This window comes from Ovis aries, chromosome 8, assembly GCF_016772045.2.
Source record: "Ovis aries strain OAR_USU_Benz2616 breed Rambouillet chromosome 8, ARS-UI_Ramb_v3.0, whole genome shotgun sequence".
In the NCBI taxonomy this organism is placed as follows: Eukaryota; Metazoa; Chordata; class Mammalia; order Artiodactyla; family Bovidae; genus Ovis; species Ovis aries.
In genome coordinates this window covers 73,381,925-73,409,046 of record NC_056061.1, presented here as the reverse complement: position 1 = coordinate 73,409,046, position 27,122 = coordinate 73,381,925, and the positions used below count along the sequence as shown (strand labels likewise).

At 43.5% G+C, this 27,122-nt stretch overlaps 1 protein-coding gene across 2 annotated transcripts in view; it reads right to left on the bottom strand.

Moving 5' to 3' along the window:
* UST (uronyl 2-sulfotransferase) overlaps window positions 1-27,122 on the bottom strand; it is a 314,331-nt gene that overhangs the window by 23,328 nt on the left and 263,881 nt on the right. For both annotated transcript variants that reach the window (XM_027972539.2, XM_042253586.2), the window contains exon 7: window positions 26,303-26,460. In XM_027972539.2, the coding sequence (XP_027828340.1) occupies window positions 26,303-26,460 (158 nt within the window). The remainder of the gene's footprint in view (window positions 1-26,302; window positions 26,461-27,122) is intronic.

Here is a 27,122-nt window from a genome sequence, read left to right as displayed (position 1 = left end):
ACTAGTGTTTACCTCTCAGAAAGGATCCTCATCAGTCAAAAGAAAAAGTAAACAGGAAAATGTCATTTTAACATTCCTTTAGAATCGTGCTATGGAATGCCAGGGGGGTTGACCAGAATTTGGAGTGTCTACACCTAGCAAAACTCATAAATCAATGACCTCAAGATATCATAGCATGAAGACTTTATTAGGTGCCATCTGTAATCACTCAATTAAAAACAAATGAAGGATGCATATTTAAACTTCACTCTCTGACACGAAAATAATTGCACATTTCACATCTGGTTTGGCTAACCCTGATACTGACGTTTAATCTTCATACGATGATGACTTGTGGGGCAGAAAGTGAGTCACCTACTGCAGAGTAAAGTCAATTTGTTTTCAGACTAAGGATGGTCATGCTGCAATAGAAGAGATCTATGAGCTAACCTCCTGTAATTAAACCATCTTAATATCTATATGACTGCCCCAAAAGGTCAAGGAGTCAGCCCTAGGAAGCTACTTCCTGCCCTTTTGGTGTTTACACTGTAGTTCATACAGCAAGATAAAAATCTTGAGGCTATTTGACAAGTTAAGTGGAGTTATAGAATTTTACTATTTCAGGGTTAGAAACCCTTACACCATTTCAGAACTCCAATATTCAGAAAGAGCTGTGTGTGTCAGTGTGTGTGTGTGTGTGTATCCAAAGTTGGGTTCATTGGCTAGAATTTGGTTGGCAATTCAAAGAATTCCAAGGGAGAGTTGCTGATGACAGATTGGACATCTTTAGGGGTGGGGCTGGTGAAGTGACAAAAAGCTGGGCCTTGGATGCCATCTGCAGGTATCTGTGCTGCCCCCCAGGAAATGATGTTCCTTATTTGTCCCTTTCTGCTCCATGTGGCTGCATGTGCAGAAAAGAATATGGGAGAGAGAAGGGATGAAAGGTCTGCTCAATACTAGCAATGCCATAGAGATCTAGTGGGCGTTGTTTCTACTTCCCTCTTTCACATATAAATTGCATGTGACCATTCAACTATTCTCCTAAAATTAATCATCCTTTTCCAAAAATTAAAATTCTACTTACATGCTCACTATGTATTAGTTGGGAAATGAAGGAAAAAGTCACTAGGATTCCTATCACCCAGAGATAGAATAATGATCTTGAAATCTTTGAGCTATTCCAATTTAATTGTATTCCTGAGTCTATACAGTTTTTCAAATAAAGTTGGTGCCATATTTTAAACACTGTTGGTATCTTTTTCTCTTGAACTTCATGTCCAATCACATTTGGAGAAATCACCTATGCCATTAAATGTATTTGAGAGCATGTGAAGAATCCACCTGCAATGCAGGAGATCTAGGTTCAATCCCTGGGTCAGAAAGACCCCCTGGAGAAAAGAATGGCTACCCACTCCGGTATTCTTGCCTGGAGAATCCCCATGAACAGAGGAACCCTGGCAGTCCGTGGGGCTGCAGGGTCAGACATGACTGAGCGACTAACATACTCACACACTGAAAGTACTCAATTCTATGAGTTTTGATAGCTATAGATACATGTGAAACCACTGCCACAATCAAGATACAGGATATTTCGATCATTCCTCCAGCTATGACATTCTGAAGAGTTTTAATATGTATTATTAAATTACCCTGAATATTTATTATTAAATTATTTTTACCCCAGCTTGTAGTAATTTGTCCTAACCTTTAGCAGTCTCCTAGAATGCTATTTCTCTGCAAAATCCTCATCATTAGAGCCTCTCTCATTCTGCCAGTGTTGGTGCCTGTGACAGATGTTTTAATAGAAAACAAGGTGCACTGGGCTGACCCAGAGGGATGGTGTGGGAAGGGAAGTAGGAGGGGGGTTCAGGATGGGGAACACGTGGACACCCGTGGCGGATTCATGCTGATGTATGGCAGAACCAATACAATATTGTAAAGCAATTAGCCTCCAATTAAAATAAACATATTAAAAAAATAAACAATTAGTTAACATAAAAAAAACCAAGGTGTCCTTTTTAACGTGCATTTCCTAGCTTATTAGTAAGGGTGGGCTTATTTCTTAAAATAGTTATTGGCCACTTGTATTTTTCCATTTTTTTCTATTATTGTTTTCCTTATGGATTTATAAAAATTCTTTATTAATATTAATGATAAGATGTTAACAATATGAAATCTTATCATTGCTGCAAAAAATAATTTTGCTAAGTGTGTTAAACATATTCACTTTAAACTTTTAATTAAATGTATATATTCTTTATTCTCTTTGTATGTATGTATGTGTTTTGTTGCTTTTATACTTAGTAAATCCATCACAATACCCCATCATCACAAAAATAGCCACCTAGTTTTCTTCTATTTCTACTGTTTCCATTAAGAAAAAAAAAACCAAAAAACTACTCTTTAGAACCATCTGGAATTTATTAAGCCCTATAATATAACATGAGATTCCATCTTTTTCTCTGAAAATTTAGCCAGCTATATGACACCTTTATTTACTCTTTCTGTGTAATGGTCTCTAAATTACACCACAGCACTTTTTGCACCAGCATCTGTTTCTGTTCCATTGATTTGTCTGTCTGACCTTGTGCCTTTGCATCATCACACTAAACCCAGCAACTTTCTAACATTCCAGAATCTTGTAGGGCAAATTTCCTCTCATTTCTTTTAAAAAAATCACTAACTCACATGTTTATTCTTCTAGATAAGCTTGAGAATCACTTTAAGTTTAAATTTTTTCTTCCAATTATGTGCTAAGGGACTTCCCTGGCAGTCCAGGGATTAAGATTCCTCATTGCCAATGCAAGGGGCATGGGTCCCATCCCTGGTTGGGGAACTAAGATCCCAGAAGCCCCACCTCCCCCCAAAAAAAGAAAGAAAAGAAATTATATGCGAAAAATTATTTGTGAAAAATGACATATTTACAATATTCTATATTTTCAGGCAGGGACACGGATTATCTTCCTGTTGTACATTTCTGTGGTGGTGGTTGTTCCCTAAGTAAAGTTTGTTGTTCACATTTCAAGTAGAAATTCTGGGGTCTCTCGAGGGCTAGAACTATTGAGGAAAAATTCTGAGCTTATGTAAAGCACACTATACATAAACGGTAAAGGGTGGGAGAAGCACAAAAGATTAACTTTCACCAAGCCAAGAGGATTTTTATGTTTTGAAACGCTCCACAAATTTATGGAATTCTGTTTCTCTGGACTTCCCTGGTGGCTCAGACAATAAAGAATCCACCTGCAAAGAGGAAGACCTGGGGTCGAACCCTGGGTTGGTAAGATCCTCTGGAGAAGGGAACGGCAACCCACTCCAGTATTCTTGCCTGGAGAATTCCATGGACAGAGGAGCCTGGTGGGTTACAGTCCATGGGGTTGCAAAGAGTCGGACATGACTGAGTCACACACACACACACACACACACACACACACACACACACACGTTTCCCTGACTCTGACTAGTGAAGCCTGGTATATATAAAATCCTAATTCTAGTACATTGAAGAAATAAGGGTTCTAATCAAAGTACTATTCTGTAACAATTCCTTAACTCTTAAAACTGTTAATTTGGCATTAGCAACTACTAGTAAAATGTGCCTAAGTATTAGCACCATTCTTTTTTCCACTAGGTTACTTACTCCATCTTACAGATATGTGGAAACACAGCCTGGCTTCAATTTGCATCTGAGATGGGGTGTGTTTGTACTTTCTCTTGGTTTCTATTGCAAATAAACGAGAACAAGTGGGAATGTGCCGCAGGATGTGGTCGGTTGACTTCATGTGCCCTCAACAGCTGCATAAGAAAACAACTCTATTGATTTCAAAGGTGATTCTCAAAATCATGCAGAAGGAAAACAATCCCTCCTTAATTCCTGACAAGAGACACTGCCTTAAAGTCAAGCCGCTCAAAGCAATAGGCACTAAATGGGCAGTTCTATTATGACAGGAAAAGCTGAATCCCACAGAGGACTCAGGCCACACACCACCATGGAGCATGCCAGCAAATACTGGAACTCAGAACTATGACAAACAGACTCTGGAACCACTGTGCTGGGCTCGCCTTTGAAACTCAAAGCCTGGGCTAGTGTGAGCACTTGTTGAAAACCTTGCCCTGTGAGAGACTGAAAGTGAGGAATCAGATGAGATGGTTTGAAAAGTGCCCTGGAAGCTACATTTGTGCAGGAGTATATTGTCTCCGTTAATCTTCCAAACAGCTTGGTGAGGGTACCATCCTCTTCTTTCATATGAGGATGAAAGGTTAAGAGACTTGTCTGGGGTTAAACAGCTGCTATGAAGCAGAGCTGATTTCAAGCCCAAGTCTATTGGCTCAAAGCTGATGACTGTGACCTGTGTCTATACTTCTTTCTCATCTCAGGGAATGAGAAGGAAACCTTGCTAACAGAAGAAGCCTTGGGAGTTCTCTAGTGGCCCAGTGGCTAGGACTCGGCGTTTTCACTGCCAAGGGCCTGGGTTCAGTCTCTAGCCAGGGGACAAAGATCCCGTAAGCTACGTGGCACGGCCTATATAAATACATACATATATATATATATATATATGGACTTTCCAAGTGGTGCTAGTGGTAAAGAAACCACCTGCCAGTGCAGGAGACATAAGACACCTGCGTTCAATCCCTGGGTTGGGAAGATCCCCTGGAAGAGGGCATGGTGACCCACTCCTGGAGAATCCCATGGATAGAGAAGCCTGGGTGGGCTACAGCCCATGGGGTCACAAAGAGTTGGACACGACTGAGTGCCTAACACTTTCACTTTCACACCAAGTGCCCAACACTTTCACTTTCACTTTTATGTGTATATATTCATAAAAGAAGCCTTCTGTGAAGAGCAGTTGTTAGCTTCCTAACAGACTGTAGAGGACAAAATGAAGTGAACCAGACTCTCAGAGGCTCAGCTACGCCCTCAGCCTGCTATGGGGCAGTGGAGGCCTCAGTCTTGGTAAGTAGACTGGCTGAGGGTTCAACCTGTAACACTCACCGCGAGTGGCCTGCACAACCCAACCAAAAACCTCTGAGCCTTCTTCTGTTCAGTTTCCAGAGTAGGACTGAAGCCACCGCTGCCCACTGGTAGATGTCGCCCACCAAGCAAAATTCCAGACTCTACAGCTAGGGTTGCAATGATGAATCCAAGCACACGCATATCCTAAGTGTGTTAAAGCTCTATGTGGATTTGAGAGGAAAATCTCCTTCCAATTCTCTATTGAATATTTCTTGACTGTCGTGTGCAGGAAACAATAGCAGTTGAGAGACATATGTCTGGCGCCCAGCAATCTGGCATCTGTGCTCTCCATGGTGAGCTGGGAAAATTTCCATAATGCTCCCAAGCAGATTTTCTGGGGCATGGTTCTCTTTAGTTATAATTGAAATGACTTTAAACTTCCAAACTTGTGTGCATGCTTAGTCACTCAGTTGTGTTCGATTCTTTGTGACCCTATGGGCTGTAGCCCACCAGGCTCCTCTAACCATGGGATTCTCCAGGCAAGAATCCTGGAGTGGGTCACCATGCCCTCTTCCAGGGGATCTTCCCAATCCAGGGATTGAACCTGTGTCTCTTATGTCTCCTGCATTGGCAGGCAGGTTCTTTATCAATAGCACCACCTAGGAAGCCCCAAAGGAGACCTTCAAGGCCTTGGGTGGCAAAATGGTGATGCTGTAGGATAATCGGTCTTCCTTTAAATAAATAAAACATGAAATAGAAGGGGTTGCCCTGCTCCTGAAGACACTGTTGCTTTCTCTCAGAGAGTCTGGTTGACTTCAAGTTCAGTCTTTCAGTCCCAGGAGAGAGCTGCCCAGAGTGTGAGGTGGCTACACTGCACTGGAATCACTGGGGACTTCCCAGGCTGGTGGTCCCTGGGGGGACAAGAGAGTCAGCATGACCACCATGGGGAGGAGTCCTTCGGGCACCCTTATCCCACCAAGAAGTCATTTCCTAAGAGTTCTGCCTGAGACCAGAAAGTTCAGGCGTGTGAAAGATGTTCACAAACATGGCTTGTGACACTGAATTGCATTTGTGGGCCAAATAAATCCTTTTTCCTTATTCCTCTATAGCATTGCACTTTATTAAAAAAGGAAAAGAAAGAAATTTACTAAAAAAATGAAGGGAAACCTATGGGAAAATAAGTGACATAAAAGCATCCCACAAGAGAGACCAGTTTCATTAAAAAAAAAGATGAACTTCAAATACAAAGGTTTCTGAGCCCTAAATAAATAATGATAGCTTTTAAGAAGCAGAAAAGCCTGTCCACACACCAACACTTAAGACTTTGTCCTGGGACTCAGCCTCAGAACTCCTAAATCTCTCTGAATCTGAAAACAGTCCCAGATTAGTTTACCCCCTCATAAAGAATTATAGTCAGCAACTGACAGGATTGGACACATCGTTGATTGGACATTGATTATTTCAGCAATGTGTGCTCAGTACAGGGTAATACTCTTTTCCATTTTGTAAAACAAAACTTGAAGCCTTTGATGCTGGCATATTGGCCTTTTCTTTTGGGTGGATTCTTTTTTGCAAGTGTTTCCTGCTCCATATTAATCTGATATCCAAAGCACGTGTTACTGGGAGAAGTTTCGGCTATTTGTGTTCAAAACATCAGACTACCGAGCACGTTATGAGGCAAACTTGAAAACCACTTGGATCTTTCAGAGGATCTCTCCAGCTGCGTTACCGCCTTTGAGCGGGGCCCGGTGTTCTTGTCTCTGGTGGTATTAAGCTGGAGCCGCAGGCATGGTGCAGATGCCAGGTTACCACTAAGGCCCATGGTTGAATGAGACATGGAAGGCATCAGTCATGTTTAATAGAAAGTTTGATCTATAGATGCAGAATTCTGAATAACACTCCCATCCACCCTCATCGCCTTCAGAAAGCAAAACTCAGAGATGTAGAAAACTAGATGGAGATCATATTTGGCCACAGGTTTCTTCAAGATACTAAAGAAAAAAGGAGTGAGAGAAAAGGGGAAACTATAACCACAATACCACAACTGAGGCCATAAGTAAGCTACTGTATGTCCATAGAAATCAGATACCGACAAAAGAACTTTTTAAAATGGAAAAAACACTGGCATTCTAAAGGAATATACTAACACTAAAAGTTAGAGACTAGTAGGAATCTCAGGCTTAACAGAGGGAACTGTATAGCGGAACCCTCAAGAAATTGATTTAAGTTTTACAGGGAATTAAGTTACAGTTTTTGACTCTGGACCATTAAAACAAACTACTCAGCCAAAAATGTATTTGGGATTTAACATTTTCTTCTGGAAAAACATCTTTAAAAGTGACGTACCCTAGTCACTTAAAGGCTGTGAAACTCTCTTTTAACTATTTGATGGGGCCACTTTCAACCAAAGCAAAGTTAATAATAATATGGTCTAAGATCAAGAATAATAACACATGCGGTTTGGTATCTACTTATAGACACTCTGGGAGTTGTGTGGTCTTTCTTGATAGCCATGGGGACTGACTCTGGGTTGGTGAAAGCAAGCTAATCTTCCATGATCGATGCCAGGAACCAACTCACATACCCTATTTTGCTTAGGCAAACAATACCCTATGCTGTAACATGGAAGTCTGCAAGGGTGGCCAAGCCAAAAATCCACCCTGAACAAACACAAGCCTCCACCATTTGGAGCGTCAGCTTGATATTCTGGCTCCAAAAAAAGATGGCCCACGTCAGTCCATCAGGTCAGTCCAATAGTCCTCCATTAATCTGGCCTATCTGTGTCAAAGCTCACAGCCATGGGGCCCCCTCTTCTGCGGTAGGGCTCCTGGTCCAGCTGGATGGGCATGTTGTCAAGCGGGCAGGGCTTCCCAGAGACCAGCCATTGGAAAGGGAAGGTGTGAAACAGAGTGTGAGAGGCCTGCAGGGCTGGCCTTACATACAGACTGTGATTCTCACTGTTCGGGGGGTTGGGAACGTCTGTTGCCAGTCTGAAAATGCTTTGCTTCCCCCCAAAGGCAGGCACTTAGAGTATGTTCACATGAAATGGATGGGGTGAGACAATGTAAGCATTCCCTGAACACCATGTAGGGGAGCTTCAGGCTGAGAACAGTTGCTGCTGGCACAGCAGATTGTCCTATAAATGGTATGGTTTCCTGGTGCTAATGAAAGTCCATGCTTATACAGAAAACTCTTGTTCTTAGCAGCAAGGCACAAGCCTGTATTTCTACCACGAATGATTTCTCCCCTTGAAGGAGACAGGCAACCTCAGGAAGAGCATCTTAAACCACAGGAGGCTGGATGTGCAGTGGCTACATCCAAATCCCAGGCTATGGGACCTAGGATGACCTGTTGGGATGAAGAGTTTATTACCATACCCCAGGGCGACCAAGTTCACCCTCTGTTCTAGATGATGGTGCAATAAGTGGAAGGAAGTACCGAAGACAGAAAATAACAAACTCGCCTAATGGCCAACTGAAGCTCACATCCCCTCCCTATATTGCCAGTGCACTGGATTTAGATGGATAAAGCAACATTTTTCCTCTTAAAGAACTCCTTAAAATCATACCTAGTTCATATATAATAAAATGTATCTATGAAACTTCCCTTGTTGTCCAGAGGCTAAGACTCCACGTTCCCAAAGCAAGGAACCCAGGTTCCATCCCTGTTCAGGGAAATAGATCCTGCGTGCTGAAGCTAAGACCCAGCACAGCCAAATAAATAAATAAATATTTTAAAAATAAAAATAAAATGTATCTAAAATGATTCCTCTTTATTTGAGAGAGAATAGAAACATGTCTATATATAACTCAATCCCTTCGCTTTATACCTGAAACTAACACAACACTGTTCATCAACTATACTCCTATATAAAACAAAATCTTTTTAAAGTGATTTTTTTCCCTAAAACAAAATCTTTTAAAAATGATTCTTCCCCCTTAAGGAATCTCCTAATAAAACAGTGATGTCACCTATATCTCTTTAAACTTCAGCTTACTCATCTGTAAAATGGGAGTAATGAAAGTACCTATGTCATTGGATTGTTCTGAGGATTAAATTAGAAATTCCACATAAAATTCAATTCAACTAATTGAATATTAGTTCAATAACTTTTTGTTGATTAGCAAAGCATTCTAGGGCTTATTATTATTATCATTATTGTTAGAAATTTCCCTGGGCAGCATAAACTGTTACTCAGTTCAGTTCAGTTTAGTCGCTCAGTCGTGTCCAACTCTTTGCGACCCCATGAATCGCAGCACGCCAGGCCTCCCTGACCATCACCATCTCCCGGAGTTCACTCAGACTCACGTCCATCGAGTCAATGATGCCATCCAGCCATCTCATCCTCTGTCATCCCCTTCTCCTCCTGCCCCCAATCCCTCCCAGCATCAGAGTCTTTTCCAATGAGTCAACTCTTCGCATGAGGTGGCCAAAGTACTGGAGCTTCAGCTTTAGCATCATTCCTTCCAAAGAAATCCCAGGGCTGATCTCCTTCAGAATGGACTGGTTGGATCTCCTTTCAGTCCAAGGGACTCTCAAGAGTCTTCTCCAACACCACAGTTCAAAAGCAACTGTTACTGTCAGCTGTTAATTCCTTCATATTTCTAGAATTATTTATCAGGGCTCTGAAGGAGTGGGCCACAAGACAGCTAAATTTTGAGAGAGAGCATGGCTCAGGTGCCAAGGGCTATTAGCATGGAGAGGGCATTAGGGTACAGGGACGGCACACAGGGGAGGCTGCAGGCAGGCACAGAGCAGGAGACTCTGTCTAGAAAAGTGCGGGACCGATGTCCTTTGCTCACAATGAGGAGGGTCCAGTCCTCTCACAGGGAAGCATGAGTGACAGAGGAACCTGGCCTCTGGTTATGTGACAGAATGATACTGACGAGGCACCCTGACCGCGGTGTGTGAAAGCCTTAAGAGCTTCGCTGGTGGCTCGGTGTACAGAATCTGCCTGCCAGTGCACGGGTTGGATCCCTGGTCCAGGAAGATCCCACCTGTCTCAGAGTAACTAAGCCCGTGTGCCTCAGCTATTGAGCCTGTGCTCTAGAGCCTGGAAGCCACAACCACTGAAGTCCACATGCCCCAGAGCCCATGCTCAACAAGAGAAGCCGTCTCAGTGAGAAGCCCAAGCACGGCTATTAGGGAGTAGCCCCTGCTTGCTGCAGTTGGAGAAAAGCCTGCACAGCAGAGAAGACCCAGTACAGTCAGAAATAAATACATAAAAATTTTAAAGCAAGGTAAGTTTTTTTTATAGCTAACATTTGAATTACTCAAATTGGAAAGGTTCAGAGAACAGCGGCAAAATCTTGCTCTTGCTGCATCTAGCCTTCAGGTTTGGGGATTGAAGAAATATAACACCTGGCCACCAAGGCTAGGCACTTCCAGGTATCTGTCCCAGAAACACTCAGTAACTGCTTTATCTGGTGTTCCCAAAACTCTGCGGGGGAGGAGGGATGGGGGGCTTCAGAGAGGAGGGAAGGGTGGGAGGAGAGCCAGGCATCCCCTATGACAGCATTCTACAGCCGGTGCTGTGGGGGTTCAGAAAGGTAGCAGCCATGCGCCAGTCTTCAAGAAGCCTCTGCAGAGTTAATGCCCAAAGGATAAGGCCTCTGTTTCATACAATGCAATATAATGCAAATGAGCAAGGAGGAACAAGCCCTGCCTGAAGGGGCCATGGTGATAGTTTCTTCTTTTTAAAAAATTTTGGACTAATTTTTATGGGAATTTAGTTGCTGTACAGTGTTGAGTTAGTTTCTACTATACGAATCAGCCACACCTATCCATATATATCCTCTCCCCTGTGGACAGTTTCTTCTGTCCACAGAAAGAAAGTGGACACAGAAAGAAAGTGGAAGCGGCCACTTTCACGTGGTGGAAGTGTGGTGGAGGCACACAAGGTTTGGAGTCGGGCAAGCCCTGCCTCTCCCCAGCTGTGAGGCCTCAGATAGAGTCCTTAGGCCATCTGGGTGCGTTTTCTCCTCTGTGGGATTTGGATAATGATATCTAGTGTGCTGCCCTTCTGTGATGATTAGGAAGATACATGGAGAGCGCAGAGCAGTGTTGGGACGTGCTGCTCTGCGGCATCTGTGACACACGTGTGTTACAGCAAAGTGGGACAAGACGGGAAAGTCGAGAGGAACAAACGAAAACTACCAAAACTACACAAGCACAGTTAACAATGGCTATTTGTTTGTTTTGTTTTCCTTCTAGTTTGTTCTTCTAAGCATGTTGCATGTGTGCTAAAGACACATATTGTACAATATACATACAATAGTGTGTCTGATTTTTCACTCATTGTTCAGAGTGAACAGTTATTCAAAACAAAATTCCAATAACCTCATCATATGTCATTGCGTTATTGTAGTCACTTATTTAACTTTCTCCAAATGTCACATACTTCTTTTTCTCCCAATTCCTTCACCCAACCAAGAGAAGCAATCTGGTGTATTGGATGTGTGCCTGTGTGTACTAAGTCATTTCCATTGTGTTTGACTCTGCGACCCCATGGACTATAGCCCTCCAGGGTCCTCTGTCCTTGGGATTCTCCAGGCAAGAATACTGGAGTGGGTAGCCATTTCCTCTTTCAGGGGATCTTTTCAACCCCGGGATCAAACTCGCATCTCTTACGTCTCCTGCATTGGCAGGCAGGTTGTTTACCACTAGTGCCACCTGGGAAGCCCACTGGGTAGCTTGTCTTTGTTCAGATCCAGATCTTGCTACTTGCTGGTTGCTTTGAACATGGACAGATCTTATTACCAATGAGTCTCCAGATCTTCATCTGGAAATGGGATGAAGATTTCTATTTGTATTAGTTTCCTAGGACGGTCATAAAGTTACCATAAACTGCTAATCCTCAGATAATTCGAGGGAAGAAGTTTCCCTCCTTCTAATTTCTGACTATCCTTGCTGACACTCTTTGTCATTCTGTGACTTGCGGCAACATGATTCCACTCTGCCTCTGTCTTCAAATGGCCTTCTTCCCTGTGTCTCTGAATCTTTCTGTCCTTATAACGAAACCAGTCAATGGATTGAGGGTGCATCCTAGTCCAATATGACCTCATCTTAATGTGATTATATCTGCAAAGACACTATTTCCCAAATGAGGTCACATTCAGATACACGGGTTTAGGACCTAACGTATTTTCAGGGGGCACAATTCAACCTACAGCTCTACCTAACCAGGTTATGAGGGATAAGTGAGTCAACATAAGTCTAAGTATTCTGCTTACTGGAAAAGTGCTATCCTACTGTGGATCTCCCAGTGGCTCAGTGGTAAAGAATCTGCCTGTAATGCAGGAGATAAGGAGAGGCAGGTTGGATGCCTGAGTCGGGAGGGTCCCCTGGAGGAGGAAATGGCAACCCACTCCAGTATTCTTGTCTGGAGAATCCCACAGACAGAGGAGCCTTGGCGGGCTTGTCTGTGGGGGTGGCAAAGAGTCAGACATGACTGAGCATGCATGTAGTGTGAATCATGACTTTTTTTTTTTAAGGTTTTAGGTCAAGGCTCCAGTTTTAGGAAAGCAGAGTTCTCAATGTATCACACTTCCTTGAGTTTGGGTGTTTGGTCATTGCTGTGGAACACCAGTTTGAGCTTTGAAGCCAAGAAGGCAAAATCACATGCAAGAATCATGGGGCCTCATAAGCCCCAAATGCCTTAAGACAGGGCTTGTCAATTGGATGACCTTTCAACTGGCTAACCTGGGCAGTCCAAGCTGGTGGGAGAATCCACAACCTTGCTTCTCAAAAGATCTCTGAATTCTTCCTACTGTAGTCCATCTCAGATTGATGCTTTTGTCAACTACATTAAAAACGAGCTGTTTAAAAAATAACCAGGGACTTCCCGGGTGGTGCAATGGTAAAGAGTCCACCTGCCAATGCAGTGGACAAGGATTCCATCCCTGGTCTGGGAAGATCCCACAGCTAAGCCTGTGTGCCACAGCTACTGAGTCCATGTAACCTAGAGCTCGTGCTCTGCAACAAGAGAAGCCACTTCAGTGAGAAGCCTGTGCCCCAAAACTACAGAGCAGTCCCCCTCATTGCAACTAGAGAAAGACCACACACAACAACGAAGACCCAGCACAGCCAAAAATCAAATAAATAAATTAATTAAATAATCAGAGCCATGCAAAATTACCATCAAAGTTTCTAAAGTCTTACTCTCAGTTTCTGCCTTATCTCCTCATGGACTAGTAGCAAGCAGCTGGCATGGGTCCTTGGACCACACTTTGAGAAGCGGTGCTTATCCAGGGCCAGTGAAGACTTGGGGCCTCACTGCAACAAAGTCCTTCCCCCAGGCCTCCAAGGAGCGGGGAGGGGCGGCGGCTAAAGGATTCCTAGCCTCCAGCCCCATTCCGGGGGTCATGGCTGGCTGGGGAGAACAAACACACCCCCACACCTGAGTCTCAGTGTTTTCTTTGAGTTTGTTTTCCCACTGACTTACTTTCCTTTCAGTCTGGGCTTTAAAAACAGCCTTCTGAGTGAATGCAGGAGATCCCAGCAGTCCCCACACCACGGCTCATATGGAATGCATTTAGAGAAGGGAAAAAACTCGAACGGAGTGGTTATACGATGTTGAACTGGCTTGGACATGGCGTGGCTGGAATTTCAGAGCTGGCTTTTGTTTGCGTTCGTCATGAAACATTTGTTATATGAGCTGCTGCTACTGCTACTAGAGCAGCTGCTGCCGAGAAACCCTCTCAATGGCTGCGTTTTCTCCTGGACGTGGGCTGACTGTCAGCGTCCACGGACAGGGCCCCGACTCCCCAGGCTTGCGATACCTTTGCTGCGATCCCTGCACTGGGTTAGGGAAACGACACATGACAGCCCACGAAACGGTGGCGTGTGTTTCTGTCAAGTTACATTGGATTGGTAGCTCTGGATGGTTGAGTACTGCCTCTGATCAGGAGAGTGCCTTTTTTTAATCAACTCATAACTTACATTCTCTCCCATTAAATAAATCTCAATATGGATGGCTCTGATCTGTCTTCCAGGTGATTTTTTTAAAAACATATAGTAGTTTGGAGCCTCATCATAGCAAATATCATTCAGTTAAAAAAAAAAAAGAGGGGTTTAACTAGTAAGCTACCATTAAGGGATCTTGTTTTTGTTTGTTTGTTTTGTTCTTGGAATTCTGCCAGGACTATGATCCCAGGGCACCGATGATGAAGGCAGGGCTATGGTAGCCTCAGTCACATCACAGCTATGCAGATGTCACATGAAAGAAACAGGTATAACAGATCCAGCTACAAGCTCTAAACACAAAACTGGTATTAGAATCTTAAAGTTCAGGTAATTAGCACATGCTGAGCTAAAGGCAGTAGGCTGACGACAGGCCTTCAATGCCTCTCCTCTGAAAGTCTTCACCCAAGAGACCGTAAAGGATAATAATTTTAGAAAAAGATTGCTGGATCACAAGGACAAAGAACTGGAGAAGGGTTTCAATGGAAGACAGCCCTTAACCAACTTCTGGAAGATGGACAGTGGCTGGAGGAATGCATTGGAGGTAGCAGAGCAGAGTAAATGCACTGGGGTGTTGGCAGGGGGGACATACGACAAGAGGGTCAATGACCTTGCACAACCCCAGAGAGACAGAGAGGTAGCACCAGGCAGCCCGGACGGAAAAACTGAGGATGAGACAGGTACTCTGCCTGTGGAGGAACTGGACCCTAAATTCCCTCCACACCTACATGCATCAGGTATCTCACCGTGGGTCTTCCCCTATTCTCCATTGCCTGTGAACAGGCAGTCTTAGAATTAGTCACCAAAGAATCTGGGGAGAGGCTCCAGACTGATTTGCTAACCCAGAATTTGGGGAGAGAGGAGAGCATGGACTAAGCTGAGCACAGTGAAGCAAACGGTGCCTGAACATGGACCTTCCGCCCCTGTTCCCACACCAACAACCAGACATACGTCCTGGCCTCCTAATTCCACCTCACCTCCCATCCCTCAAGTGAATGTTTGGGGAATGCTGCAGTAGGGAAACTGAATAAACTCCAGAGAAAAAAAGACCTAAAATCACTAACAACTGTTTCCCAGCAAAACCTGATGGCTGCTTGATCATCCCAAGTGGGTCCATGAGTTGATAAGTCTCCCCTATTGCACAGGTCACTTTCAATGAGCTCCTGTGTCTCACCTTCAAATTTGAATTCTGGAAAAGACCACCAGGGGAAAGACTTTGGACTGAAAAAGAGATGCCCAAACCAACCAAGGGCTTCCCAGGTGGCACTATTGGTAAAGAACCCACCTACCAATGCAGGAGACATAAGAGACATGTGGGTTCAATCCCTGGGAAGATCCCCAGGGAGATCCCCTGGAGAAGGAAATGGCAACCCACTCCAGTATTCTTGCCTGGAGAATCTCATGGATAGAGGAGCCTGATGGGCTACAGTCTGTGTGTGTGTGTGTGTGTGTGTGTGTGTGTGTGTGTGTGTGTATTAGTCACTCAGTCATCTCTGACTCTTCGCAACCCTATGGACTGTAGCCCACAAGGCTCCTTTGTCCATGGAATTCTCCAGGCAAGAATACTGGAGTGTGTTGCCATTTCCTTCCCTGCTACAGTCTGTAGGGTAACAAAAAGTCAGACATGCGTGAAGCAACTTAGCAAGCACGCAACCAACCAAAACAGTAAAGGAGTATGGAGCAAATAGAGATAATGTAAGAAAGTGATGAAAACACTTTTTTAAAATTTCTGTAATTTTCCGAGATTTAAGGTGGCATTGTATTCGGTAAACAAGAACAAGATAGTATGCAAAAAGAAGAAAAGAAGAGTAACAAAGAGTTCTTGAAAAAGAGACAATTTAACAGAATGACTGGAATACAAATTGAGGAACTCATCCAGAGAGAAAAAGTTGATGAGATGGAAGTTAAAAGAGGAAAAAATAATAAAGCACATAGAGAGGCTGCATCTAGAAGATCCAATATCTGACCAACAGCATTCCAAAGCTGAAATACAGAAAATAGTGCTGATAAAATTATGCAGTAAATGATGCAGAAGTAAAACAAGAAAAATTCCCAGAAATGAAAAAAACATGTGTTTTAAGCTTAAATATGTCTGTCGACTACTCAGCACACTGAGGCACACTGTTGTCAATTTTCATGAAAGGAATAAAAATAACACTCCAGAGAGACAGAGAGAATGAGAAAGTGAGAAACAGATGTGGGAAATGGAATGTATATACGAGAGAATCCATGACAAACCAAATTGGCAATCAAACGAGATACTAAAACACTGAGCTTTTCAGATATGCAACGACTCAACGACTTTAATAATGGAGTTATTAAATCAAGAAATAGAATTTGAGGGATTTGGGAGACCAGGGATACAATACATTCTGTAAAATGGTAAAGGGAAGTTGCAGGAGAGCTGTGTAGGAAGCTTCTGAGTAATCAGCCCAGATCAAAGCAGAAAGTCAGATCTCTGGGTGGGAAAGAGGGGAGTGGTCCTGGGATGGGGGAGCAGGAATGGAATGGATGTACTTATCCGAAGTAATATTGAAAAACATCAAGAGTAATATTGATACAACAGATCTAGTGGCACACATGAAAACTTTGATAGGTATAAATAAACCTGGGCAAATTAAAAAATCCAAGGCAATAATCAATTCTAAGGAAAACAATAAGTCATGCAAGAAATGAATTGACATGATTGTGACCTACTTGGATCAGTGTCCAACAAATATATTCAGTTATAGTAATGTAAATAAGGAATATGTATGTAAAATGTGGATATAGCCATATTATGAACATAGTGGGGGAAGGAAGCAGAGGTAAGTGTGGTGGAATAAGAGAACTAAATAATGTTGAAAATAAATAAATCAAGACAATAACACAACAAAAATGAAACAAGCCTGTGCATACTAGTTATAATTAGTGTGGCGGTTATCAGAAAACAACAGCTACTTGTGCTGACTGTGTTTACCTCTTCAAAACCAGACTCTGCAGCGGAAAGGGTTGAAATAGGAAACAACCGCTTTTCATTATATATCCTTGAGTACTATTGGATTTTGAACTATATGCATGTACTACTTTAATATGGGGCTTCCCAGGTGGCTCAGTGGGTAAAGACTCTGCCTGCCAATGCAGGAGACATGAGAGACGTGGGTTCGATCCCCGGATTGGGAAGATGCCCTGAAGGAGGAAATGGCAACCCACTCCAGTATTCTTGCTTGGAGAATCCCATGGACACAGGCACCCCGCAGGCGACATCCATGGGGTTGCAAAGAGTCGGACACGACTGAAGCAGCTGAGTGTGCACACACCACTGTAATATATCAACTATAGTTAAAAAACAGGGAGGTAAAATTCTAGGAGAGCATGTTTTGACAAGTAGCTCCAGTAGTGTCTGGCTATGACAAGCCAAGAGAAGTACTTAGAAGCATATTGTAAAAACTGGAGAAGCGACACTTCAGAGCATCTGAAGCTCCCACTCAGCAAGCAAAATGTCCCTACTCTCAGTGGGAAACTAGACTAGATTTCCCTGTGGGCTTGTGGACAGTGAAATGAATGTGCTTAATATAGCTCACAAGAAACCACTAAGAACTGCAGGGTTCTGTACACAGGTATGCTTGCAGTTCTTTTCAAAGTCCAACACCATTTACAAGATGTGAAAATTTAGGTTATTATATGTGGATAAAAATGTCTGAGATATTAAACAAATACAGACCAGGAAATGATATTTTTATTTGAACAAGATTAGTTGGACAAAAATAGAAGTTGCCATTGTAAAGTGTTGAGTCATGCTAAATGGGTAAGGATTGAACTTTGCTCAGTGTGGGGGGTACATATTATAAGCAAAGACTGTCATCGAGGCAAGATCATGACTCAGGGGCACAAAGACAGTTCTGGAAGTCTCTGTCTAAGGCTCTTTCCACATCACCACGTTAGGCACCAGGGCAGGTATGGATCTTGGAAGTTTGGGCACAGAAGCACAGGAAGCTCAGAGGGTCTTTTATAAAAAGATCAACTTTCACCCTCTGGGATCAGGTCTCTAATCTTCTTGGCCCAGGCTCTAGGAGGATCTCAGCTTTGCTGAGTTACCAGGAAAGTCCAAAAGTTGAAATCTGTGGTGACTAATTCCACCCTCAGTAGCATTCTTACTCAATGCAAAGCATATTACTGTCAAGTTCAACTCAAAACTGCTCAAAGTAGAAATGATTAAATTTGCAAGAAGAAGAAATTCACCTCTAAACGCAGAAGAATGTTGGTAACTCCAACACACACTCAGATATTATTAGCCAGCTTTTTGTCCAGGGAAATGAATCATAAGAGACAAAACCGCACAACCTGTACACCCATGCCTGGCTACACTGTGAGGGGCACCGGGGCTCTCCAGAGCACGAGGTTGGGACCTAGAAGGGATCGATTTCCCCGGGTGCATGGGGTGGGAGGTGGGGACTAGGGGAAAATTCTGAAGGGATGATCCCAAGAGCTCCCAGCGAGGAAGGCCAGAGGTATCGTCAGGGCACACAGCCAGCTCACCCTTAACTCAGAGACTGGCTGCCAACAGGAGAGGAGTCCATGCTGGTGGGCAGAGAGGGGAACTTAGGGGTCAGAGAGGACAGTAGGTTGTGTCTAGAGAGTTTGTGGGACCTCTCTCCACCCCGTGGAACAGTGCAGGGCCGACTGAAGCCAATGGGTACCCTAGACCTAGACAGTGGCTAGATCTTGGGTGTGGAAACCAGAAATGAAGCCAAGAGGAATAACCCAGCCCTAGGGACCCAGGAGCCTGGCAGTATCCTGTTAGAAAGAGAGGGATCCTTGGGAGGTGGTCAGACATAGCAGAGGGCATGGAACCTGGGGGGCTAAGGGCGGGGGTGACACATGGCCCTCTGGCAACTGCAGCTTGGCCTCTGGTTCTGGGATTGGTGTGAGTGACTCAGCTCCAGGCTGCACTGCATGGAGGTCTAAGGCCGCCGGCACTTTTCCTGCCTTGGGCAGGACTGACTTAGCAGCAGGGTGACTGAGCTGTGAAGAAAGGAGGACTCAGATCCAAGAGGTAAGGTCAGTAGGCAAGGGCCGAGGTGGGCTGGAACGCCCCTCACGCTCCCCCACTTGGGACTCCTATGCCTTCACATCCACACTCACATTTTTTTCTGCACTTACATTTTTTCTTTGTAACCTGCCTCTTTCCATGTCCGCCAGGTGAACAGCTATGCACCCTTCAAGGCCAGACACAAATATCTTCAACAGGAGGTGTCCCTCCAGCCCTGCTTGTGATGATGCTCAGTCCAGACATGGTTTTCTTTATCTTTACACAGCTGTTCCCCAGGACTGGAGTGCATTACAGACACTTAAACATTTGCTGAAAGTGTTTGTTGAATTTTTCTAGTATTTTCAGATTATACCTGATATTTAAATATTATCCTTCACAGAATAGGACTATTGGGGGAAAGTTAAATTACTGTAAAATCAGACCATATGTTGAATAGAGATAATCTCTAGATTTTATTATCAAGCTTTTACCTTCAAGTGCAATACATAAGGGTGCTTGCATGCGTGCATGATAAGTTGATTTAGTCATGTCCAACTCTGTGCAACCCCATGGACTGCAGCCTGTCAGGATCCTCTGTCCATGGGTTTCTCCAAACAAGAATACTGGAGTGGGATTCCAGGCCCTCCTTCAGGACAACAGTGCTTACTAACCTGTATTATGCTTACGACATAATGGTGCTTAATGCTCTGCATTAGTGATTGAGTATGAAGCATCTTTGGAGGGTCATAGGTTCATGGAGTTAGTGGTGGTTCTGGGGACAGAAGACTTGAATGTCTTTGGTCACTTGGGACTTGGTAACTGTGGGCAAGCTATTCTACTCCTCCACTGTCAGCTTCCTTGTTTAGAAAATGAGACTAAGACTGTCTTTCTCAACTTCAGAGGATTCGTGTAAGAATCGAGTGAGATCATCTAATGGAAGTGCTTTATAAATTGCAAATTGATATGCAAATTACTGTTGTTTAAGAACTGTTGCTGATGTTCTGATGCAAGATTAGTCACTCAAATACCACTGCTGCTTAATAAGTGATTTAGCAGTTTGAACATGAATTGATGTACACACACAAACACACACACACAATGTGGTACCAACATGATTAGAATATGAGCCTCGGATATGACTGGTGAAAAATAGATCTTTATGGAGAACATTGATGGTAGATGAACCAATAATAGAGCAGGGTCCTATTTTTATGAACAATAATTGAGTTCTTAAAACAACTTCATTGGTGCCTGTAGACAGTTGGAATCTCTCTCAACCATTCTGTGAGGTTCCAGAATGTTTTGGGGTTTTGTCGTAGAGTAAATGGAATATGGTTCAGGGGTAAAAAGTCCACCTGCAGTGCAGGAAATTTGAGGTCACCTGCTGGGTTGAGAGGATCCCCAAAGAAAGGAAATGGCAACCCACTCCAGTATTCTTTCCAGGGAAATCCCATGGACACAGGAGCCTGACCGGGCTACAGTCCATAGGGCTGCAAAAGAGTCAGAAACGACTGAGCAACTCAACGACAATTCTAACAACAAAAGAAATAAGAAGTAGGAAATAAAAGATGAAAAACAGCATGTTTAATCCAATTATTATAGAATGATGGATGACTTTTATAAAACCAGGGTTGACAGTCAATCCTAAAGGAAATCAACCCCTGAAGAACAGATGCTGAAGCTGAAGTTCCAATACTTTGGCCACCTGATGTGAAGAGCTGACCCATGGAAAAGACTCTGATGCTAGGAAAGACTGGAGGCAAAGGGAGAAGAGGGTGGCAGAGGATGAGATAGTTAGATAGCATCACCAACCCAATGGCATGAATCTGAGTAAACTCCAAGAGATAGTGAAGGCCAGGGAAGCCTGGCATGCTGCAGTCCATGGGGTCACAAAGAATCAGACAGGACTTTGAGATGAACAACAAACAATAAATGTTTTTAACCCACACAAACTTATTTGACTGTAAACCACCTCCCACTTCCTGAGCCCATCAGCAGTCATATAATGCACTTTGGACTACTGCAATCAATTGTACTTGGAATCTTTTTGATATGATCCCATTTTTAGGCCCCAAATTGGGCATAATTGTACATCTGCCTCCAAGCATTCTGTAAAGGCCTCTCTGCAGATGGAAACTTAGGAAGCCGCAGGCACTTCCTTGAAAAAAATGGAGAGACCCTGCCATCTGCTGGATAAAGTTTGTCATAGCGTTCTGATCATGTAATTCTGCATATGGAAAATAAAGGTTTTTCAAGAACTGAATCTTAGGGTCCTAGTTAAAATGAAAACACCATTCACAATTAAATCATTGAATGCCTATCTTATATCCACTAAATAACACGATACAGAACAGTCTGAAAGATTCAACATTCAGCTCAAGTTAATGGTAATTGGCTCTGGTCACATCTCAACAGTGGGTTTCATTTAAAGTTGAAGTTTTAATGTCCTGATATTTCTGATAAGTGTTCAGGCATAAAAATAGATTATTTTTTTAAAATCCCCAGTGACTTGAATGGTATAAGTTTTTCAGTCCCTGAGCATGTCATTGTAGTAATATTTCTATTAAACTTATTCCCCTATGATTATTTAAGAATAAGGTATTGGCCAGAATATAATTGTTCCTCCTCCTCCTCTCTCCTTTATTTCTTTCTTTCACACTGAAGTTACAGAAAGAGAGTGGAAGCCCTAGTTCCTCCCAGACACAGGCCCTGTCTCTCTCCTGTAATGTGGCTGGCAGGCTAAGAGTTAAGTTTTGAACACTTATCATATGTTGGGGTTTCCCTGGTGGTTCAGATGGTAATGAATTTGCCTGCAATTCGGGAGACCTGGGCTCGATCCCTGGGTTGGAAAGATCACCTGGAGAAGGGCATGGCAATCCACTCCAGTATTCTTGCCTGGAGAATTACATGGACAGAGGAACCTGGTGGGCTACAGTCCATGGGGTCACAAAGAGTTGGTCGCAGCTGAGGACTGACACTATCATACGTTAAGCTCTGGGCTAAGGGCTTTACATGGATTTGATCAGGTGTATCTCACCACAACCTTCTGATGTAGACAGTATTGTTTACGTGTCTTAAATAGACGGGGAAGCTGAGGGGTGGAGGAGTTACACCTTACCTCTGGTTGTCTGGTTAGGCGGAGGATGGACTTTAACACCCAGGCTGTCTACTCTAGAGCCTGTGGTCTAATCATTGTGGTAGCCTGTGTCCCTGACAGAAATGCATATGGTGTGAGAAAGAGGGATGGACAGCATGACCAGAGAGTGAGCTGGGATCCCTCTCTTAGGGAAGGGCGGATTCTGAATGAACACTGAAGCCTGGGCTCGCCATATCCTCTAGGTGGCGACAGCCTCATAACTAAACCTGGGAATTGAGGAGGCAGTGAGACTGCCTAGGATGGTTTTTTTTTTTTTTTTTTTTCTTCAGGGGAAAAGCACTCCCTGATAGCTCAGTTGGTAAAGAATCCGCCTACAACACAGGAGACCCCGGTTGATTCCTGGGTCAGGAAGATTCTCTGGACAAGGGATAGGCTATCCACTCCAGTATTCTTGGGCTTCCCTTGTGGCTTAGCTTGTGACTTTCACTTTCACTCTCTAATTGTGTTAAGCAAGAGAAGGTAGAAAGAGGTGCCTTAAAACCTTCTATGTAATACCTTAGTATCATAATAATAGATCCAGCAGATGCTAGCGATCAACCACCCAAAGTTGCATGTGCTCTGGGTCCTATGGGCAGAAGTGAAGAGAAAGTCGCTCAGTCATGTCTGACTCTCTGCAACCCTGGGGACTATACAGCCCATGGAACTTTCCAGGCCAGAATACTGGAGTGGGTAGCCTTTCCCTTCTCCAGGGGATCTTCCCAACCCAGAGATCGAACCCAGGTCTCCCACATTGCAGGTGGATTCTTTACCAGCTGAGCCACAGGGGAAGCCCACTGCAAGGGCAGAACCACTGCATAAAGAGAACTCCCAACTCAGTTCTTTCCTTAAAGAATAACTGTTTTTAAAAACTGGCCAGTTTAAGTTTTGTATGTTAATACCCTCAGATTTGAACACTGCAAAGCCAATAAACTCCAACCTTACATTGCTATACTCTTAATAGGAGTCTATCATTCATACCTAGTTTAAAAATATTTGAATTTGTACTTCTATTTATCATCATCATTGGGCTTCCCAGGTGGTGCTAGTGGTAAAAGAACCCACCTGCCAATGCAGGAGACATAAGAGATGTGAGTTCAATCCCTGGGTCGGGAAGATCCCCTGGAGGAGGGCATCGCAACCCACTCCACTATTCTTGCCTGGAGAATCCCAAGGACAGAGAAGCCTGGAGGGCTACAGTCTATGTGGTCGCAAGCAGTCGGACATGACTGAAGCGACTTAGCACGGCACATCATCATCGTTTATAAAAATATTCAAGTGTAAACAGTTGTTGTTTTTTTTTTAGAAACAAGACAAAGCACTTGATTTATGAATGAACTTAGACCCTCGAAGTTAGTAAGGAAGCCATTTGTTTGGAATCACACATATTCTCCTTTGTAGTAGTTGGTGGCCAGATTCACAAGGACAGTCGACAAAAATCTAGGAATTCTCTGCTGTGGCTCCAATGTTTACATTCGTAATGGAAGCAAGTTGAAGATGAATACTAATGTAATGCTAGTAAAGGAAAGTATTTAAAATATAAGAGAAAAGGATTGGACACCTGAGCTTTCGAGTCCTCAGGAAGGAGGACAGTTGTGAGTTAAAGTCAGGTCCTACAGTTTCACATCTGGATGCTAGACTGGGCCACTGAAGTGGAACAGCTGGGTTACTAACCAGGTCAAGGACATCTATGAGGGATGCTAATAAAAGAGCTGTTCTTATCACAGATATTCACTTATTTCCTGCCTTTAATTATTTTACTTATTTACTTTGGCCTTTATCACCACTGTGATTTTACCTCCTAAAGGAACTATGACTAAGAAAAATACTGGTACCTCACAGCATGTCTGTTTTTAAGAGCTAAGGTGGAAAAGCATTCATGACCAGTTAACCCTTGTGGCTCAGGAAGTGTAAACTGTGGCCCTTCTGCTCACATTTTGGTGGATGACCATGAATCTTAGTCTTTTCAATTCTTTGAGCTGGCTCCAAGCCTCTCAGTTTTGAAAGGTAAGGAATGAGCAAATGTAATTGAAATTGATCAATGAAAAATGAGACTGTATAATTTAATGACAGGAAGTTGCTCTTACCCAGTAACTCTATTTTGGCTTCGGTTTCCCCAATTCAAATTCACGTCCAAGTTGGGCAGAGTTTACTGAGTACTTGCTCCAAGGTACTGCCTCCGCCTCACAAATGCCCTTGGGCTGGTGAGAAATACCTGAGCATGTACTCTTGCTTACCCATCAGGCAAAAACTTTCATTTTTATTCCATCTTGAGTATTTATTATCATCAAGTTCTTCTGAGATATGTTTAATTGGGTCTCCACAGAATGCAAACATTAATATCAAATATATTCTTTAAAACTTTATGAAGACTAAATTTCTCAAAGACTAAATTTTTGGTACGGGACAAATTTACTCCTCAGCATAACTTCTTAGAGGAAATGAATGGGTGGGGTATACGAACAGTTGAGATATTATTTAGGGAAGTTCTTAACTTCTCTAAATGGTGGGTGATTGGAACCCTTAGTACTGATTGGAAAGAATTAATGACTATCTTTCCATTCTAGAATAAGTGATGGCCCATTTGACTAGCAGATGTTATTTTTACCAGCTCCTCAACTATTGTTATTAGTTCTTTTTCTTCAGCAGTGAGACTGGCCTAAATATTCTTCATCTTGCTGGAAGGGGATTACAAAAAGTCTATACATACCTGAATTTTTAAATAAAATAAGACAAGCACCTGGCCAGTGGAGTGTTTGCATCTTAATCCAACTTCACAGTCAGTTTAATCTACAGAGTTTTAAGGGTCTCAGACTTCGGTGTTTCTGTTCTCTATCCCCTGGTCTACTCAGTTATAAAGAGCGAGAGCAGTGATTTTAGCATGCCGCCATCTGTGAGTTTAGACTGAAAAGGCCCAGGGGAACTGGTTCTGGTGTGAAGATCAAGTGGCCTCTGTTAACCTATCTGAGGCCAGCTCTCGGGTTTGCGGCCGTGAGAAGACAATGCGGGGGTCTCGTCCTTGCAGAGGCTCAAATGCTCGAGAAGCTGGAGGGCGTGGATGCTCGTCTCCCGTCCCCTGCCTCTGGGGAGGTGGCCACTCTTCAGGGCACGGCAACTGTGGAGCTGCTGGGCCTTCAGTGTTACCATAGATAAACCTCACAGAAGGTGCCCAAGGAGAACACAAAACCCAGGGGAAGTGCTGAATGGGCAAAGGAGGGCCCTACTTAAAAAACTGACCATTCAGAGCTTGTTACGCTTCTAGCTCTTCCAACCGTACTTCCTGCTTCAGAGACACACTGCAGAGCACACCTTGAGGTCGTTGATGTCAGTACGTGGGAATTGTTCTCTGAATAAGAGAGTTGGGAGACCAAGGCAGTCACCTCCCGCCAACCAGTCCCTGGTGGTGGTAGGGCCGCCTACCACCTACCTACCATGAAACAGAAGTCAGGGGCCCTGTAGACAGGACCAGTTCCCCCGGGCATCAGTACCTGCTTATGATGTAGTTCGTGGTCTCTGCCTGGCTGTCTGGCGTGTGGGGCAGAGGCTGTGGGGGAGCCCTTCCCCTGGGCCTTATTTCCACAAGGCAGAATAACACCTCCCGTTTCAGAACAACCAAACAATAAATACATTAGTGACTAGGCAGTGTTGTGGCAGCAGTAGATTAAGAAGAACAGGGCAGAAACAATGTTGTTTGTCATTTTCTTGAGATAAAATTATAATAAGAGAAATACACAATGGGTTTCTCAAAGTAATCACATTTACAGCAACACCATGGGCAACCCTTGTAATCACTCTGCTGCCTTCTGCTTCTCGTTTCTATTTGGAAACCACTGCATGTGTTAGAGGAAAATCATGACTGTATTCTCAGTGTGCCACTTTATCTGTTCTACGTGTCAGGATTAATTTTTGTTAAATGGACACAGAGCCAGAGACAGCGCATCAGACGATGGCTCCCTCCCATTTGCCCACCTTTCCATCCACGGAAGCTCCAGCAACACGTTCAGGACAATGTTGACGGGAATGTTGCCAGTTTCATTTTCCAGAGGGAGACATGGAAGCATCAGGCCTTTAAAACATTGTGAGTTTCTGTTTGGCCCTGACGCTCAAGGCTTTGGGATCTGTATCTTGTGGTTCTAACCTTGCTTTGAAGCCAGGGGAACCTTCCTTCACTAACAGAGGAGGTGATTCCATGTCTTTATTTCCTGAGTTTCCTTTTCAAAGTGAGTAACCTTCAGAACAGAGAAGAAATGCTTACAGATGGAGTTACCTGGGTCTTTGTAGATACTGAGCACACCCTTGAAGTAATGAGGTAAAAATCTTTCCAGTAAAAGCAGCACGTCTTCCAACTCTTCGAGAATCCCCACAAGCAGGAAGTTTTCATTCACGTTCAGTTTTGCTCTTTCAAGGGCCCATTCACCAGGCTCCCTTTATGGGTAGAAAAATGATTTTTAAATCAAAGGTTGGTTTTCAAATGCAGCAACAACATGCTGGAAGTCTCTCCTTTCTCCTACCTGCCCCCATTCACAAAAGTCCAAATCCCACTTCCTTCAGGGACCAGCCCAGATGCAGCATCTCCAGCCGTGGTCCAACTGGCCCCTGCCCACCATCTCTCCTCCAGCATTATCGCCCCTGCATAGTACCAGGCCTGGGGCTCTTGAGCTTAGTGAGCCCCAAATAAATGTTTGTTATATGGGCCCAGGCAGCTAGATATCAACAAATGCTGATTAGAACGGCTTATTTATTTATTAGCCACACTGCACAGCATGTGGGATCTTAGTTCTGTCACCAGGGATCAAACGCATGCCCCCTGCACTGGAAGCACAGAGTCTTAACCACTGAACCAGGGAAGTCCCTAGAATGACCTTTTTTTTTTTTCTCTTTTTTTTAGAATGACCTTTTTAATAGAAGGATCAAACCAAATCCATAAAGGGAGAAGTTTAGACATAGGAAACTTATTGATATTGATTTCTGTAGAAATCAAAATAGGTGTCAGGTCATGACTGCTAATCATCTTATTCTTTTGAGAAATTTAAAGACAAACTTTTGAAATTATTATTACAGAAGGGAAACAGCCTAATTTGTACTTG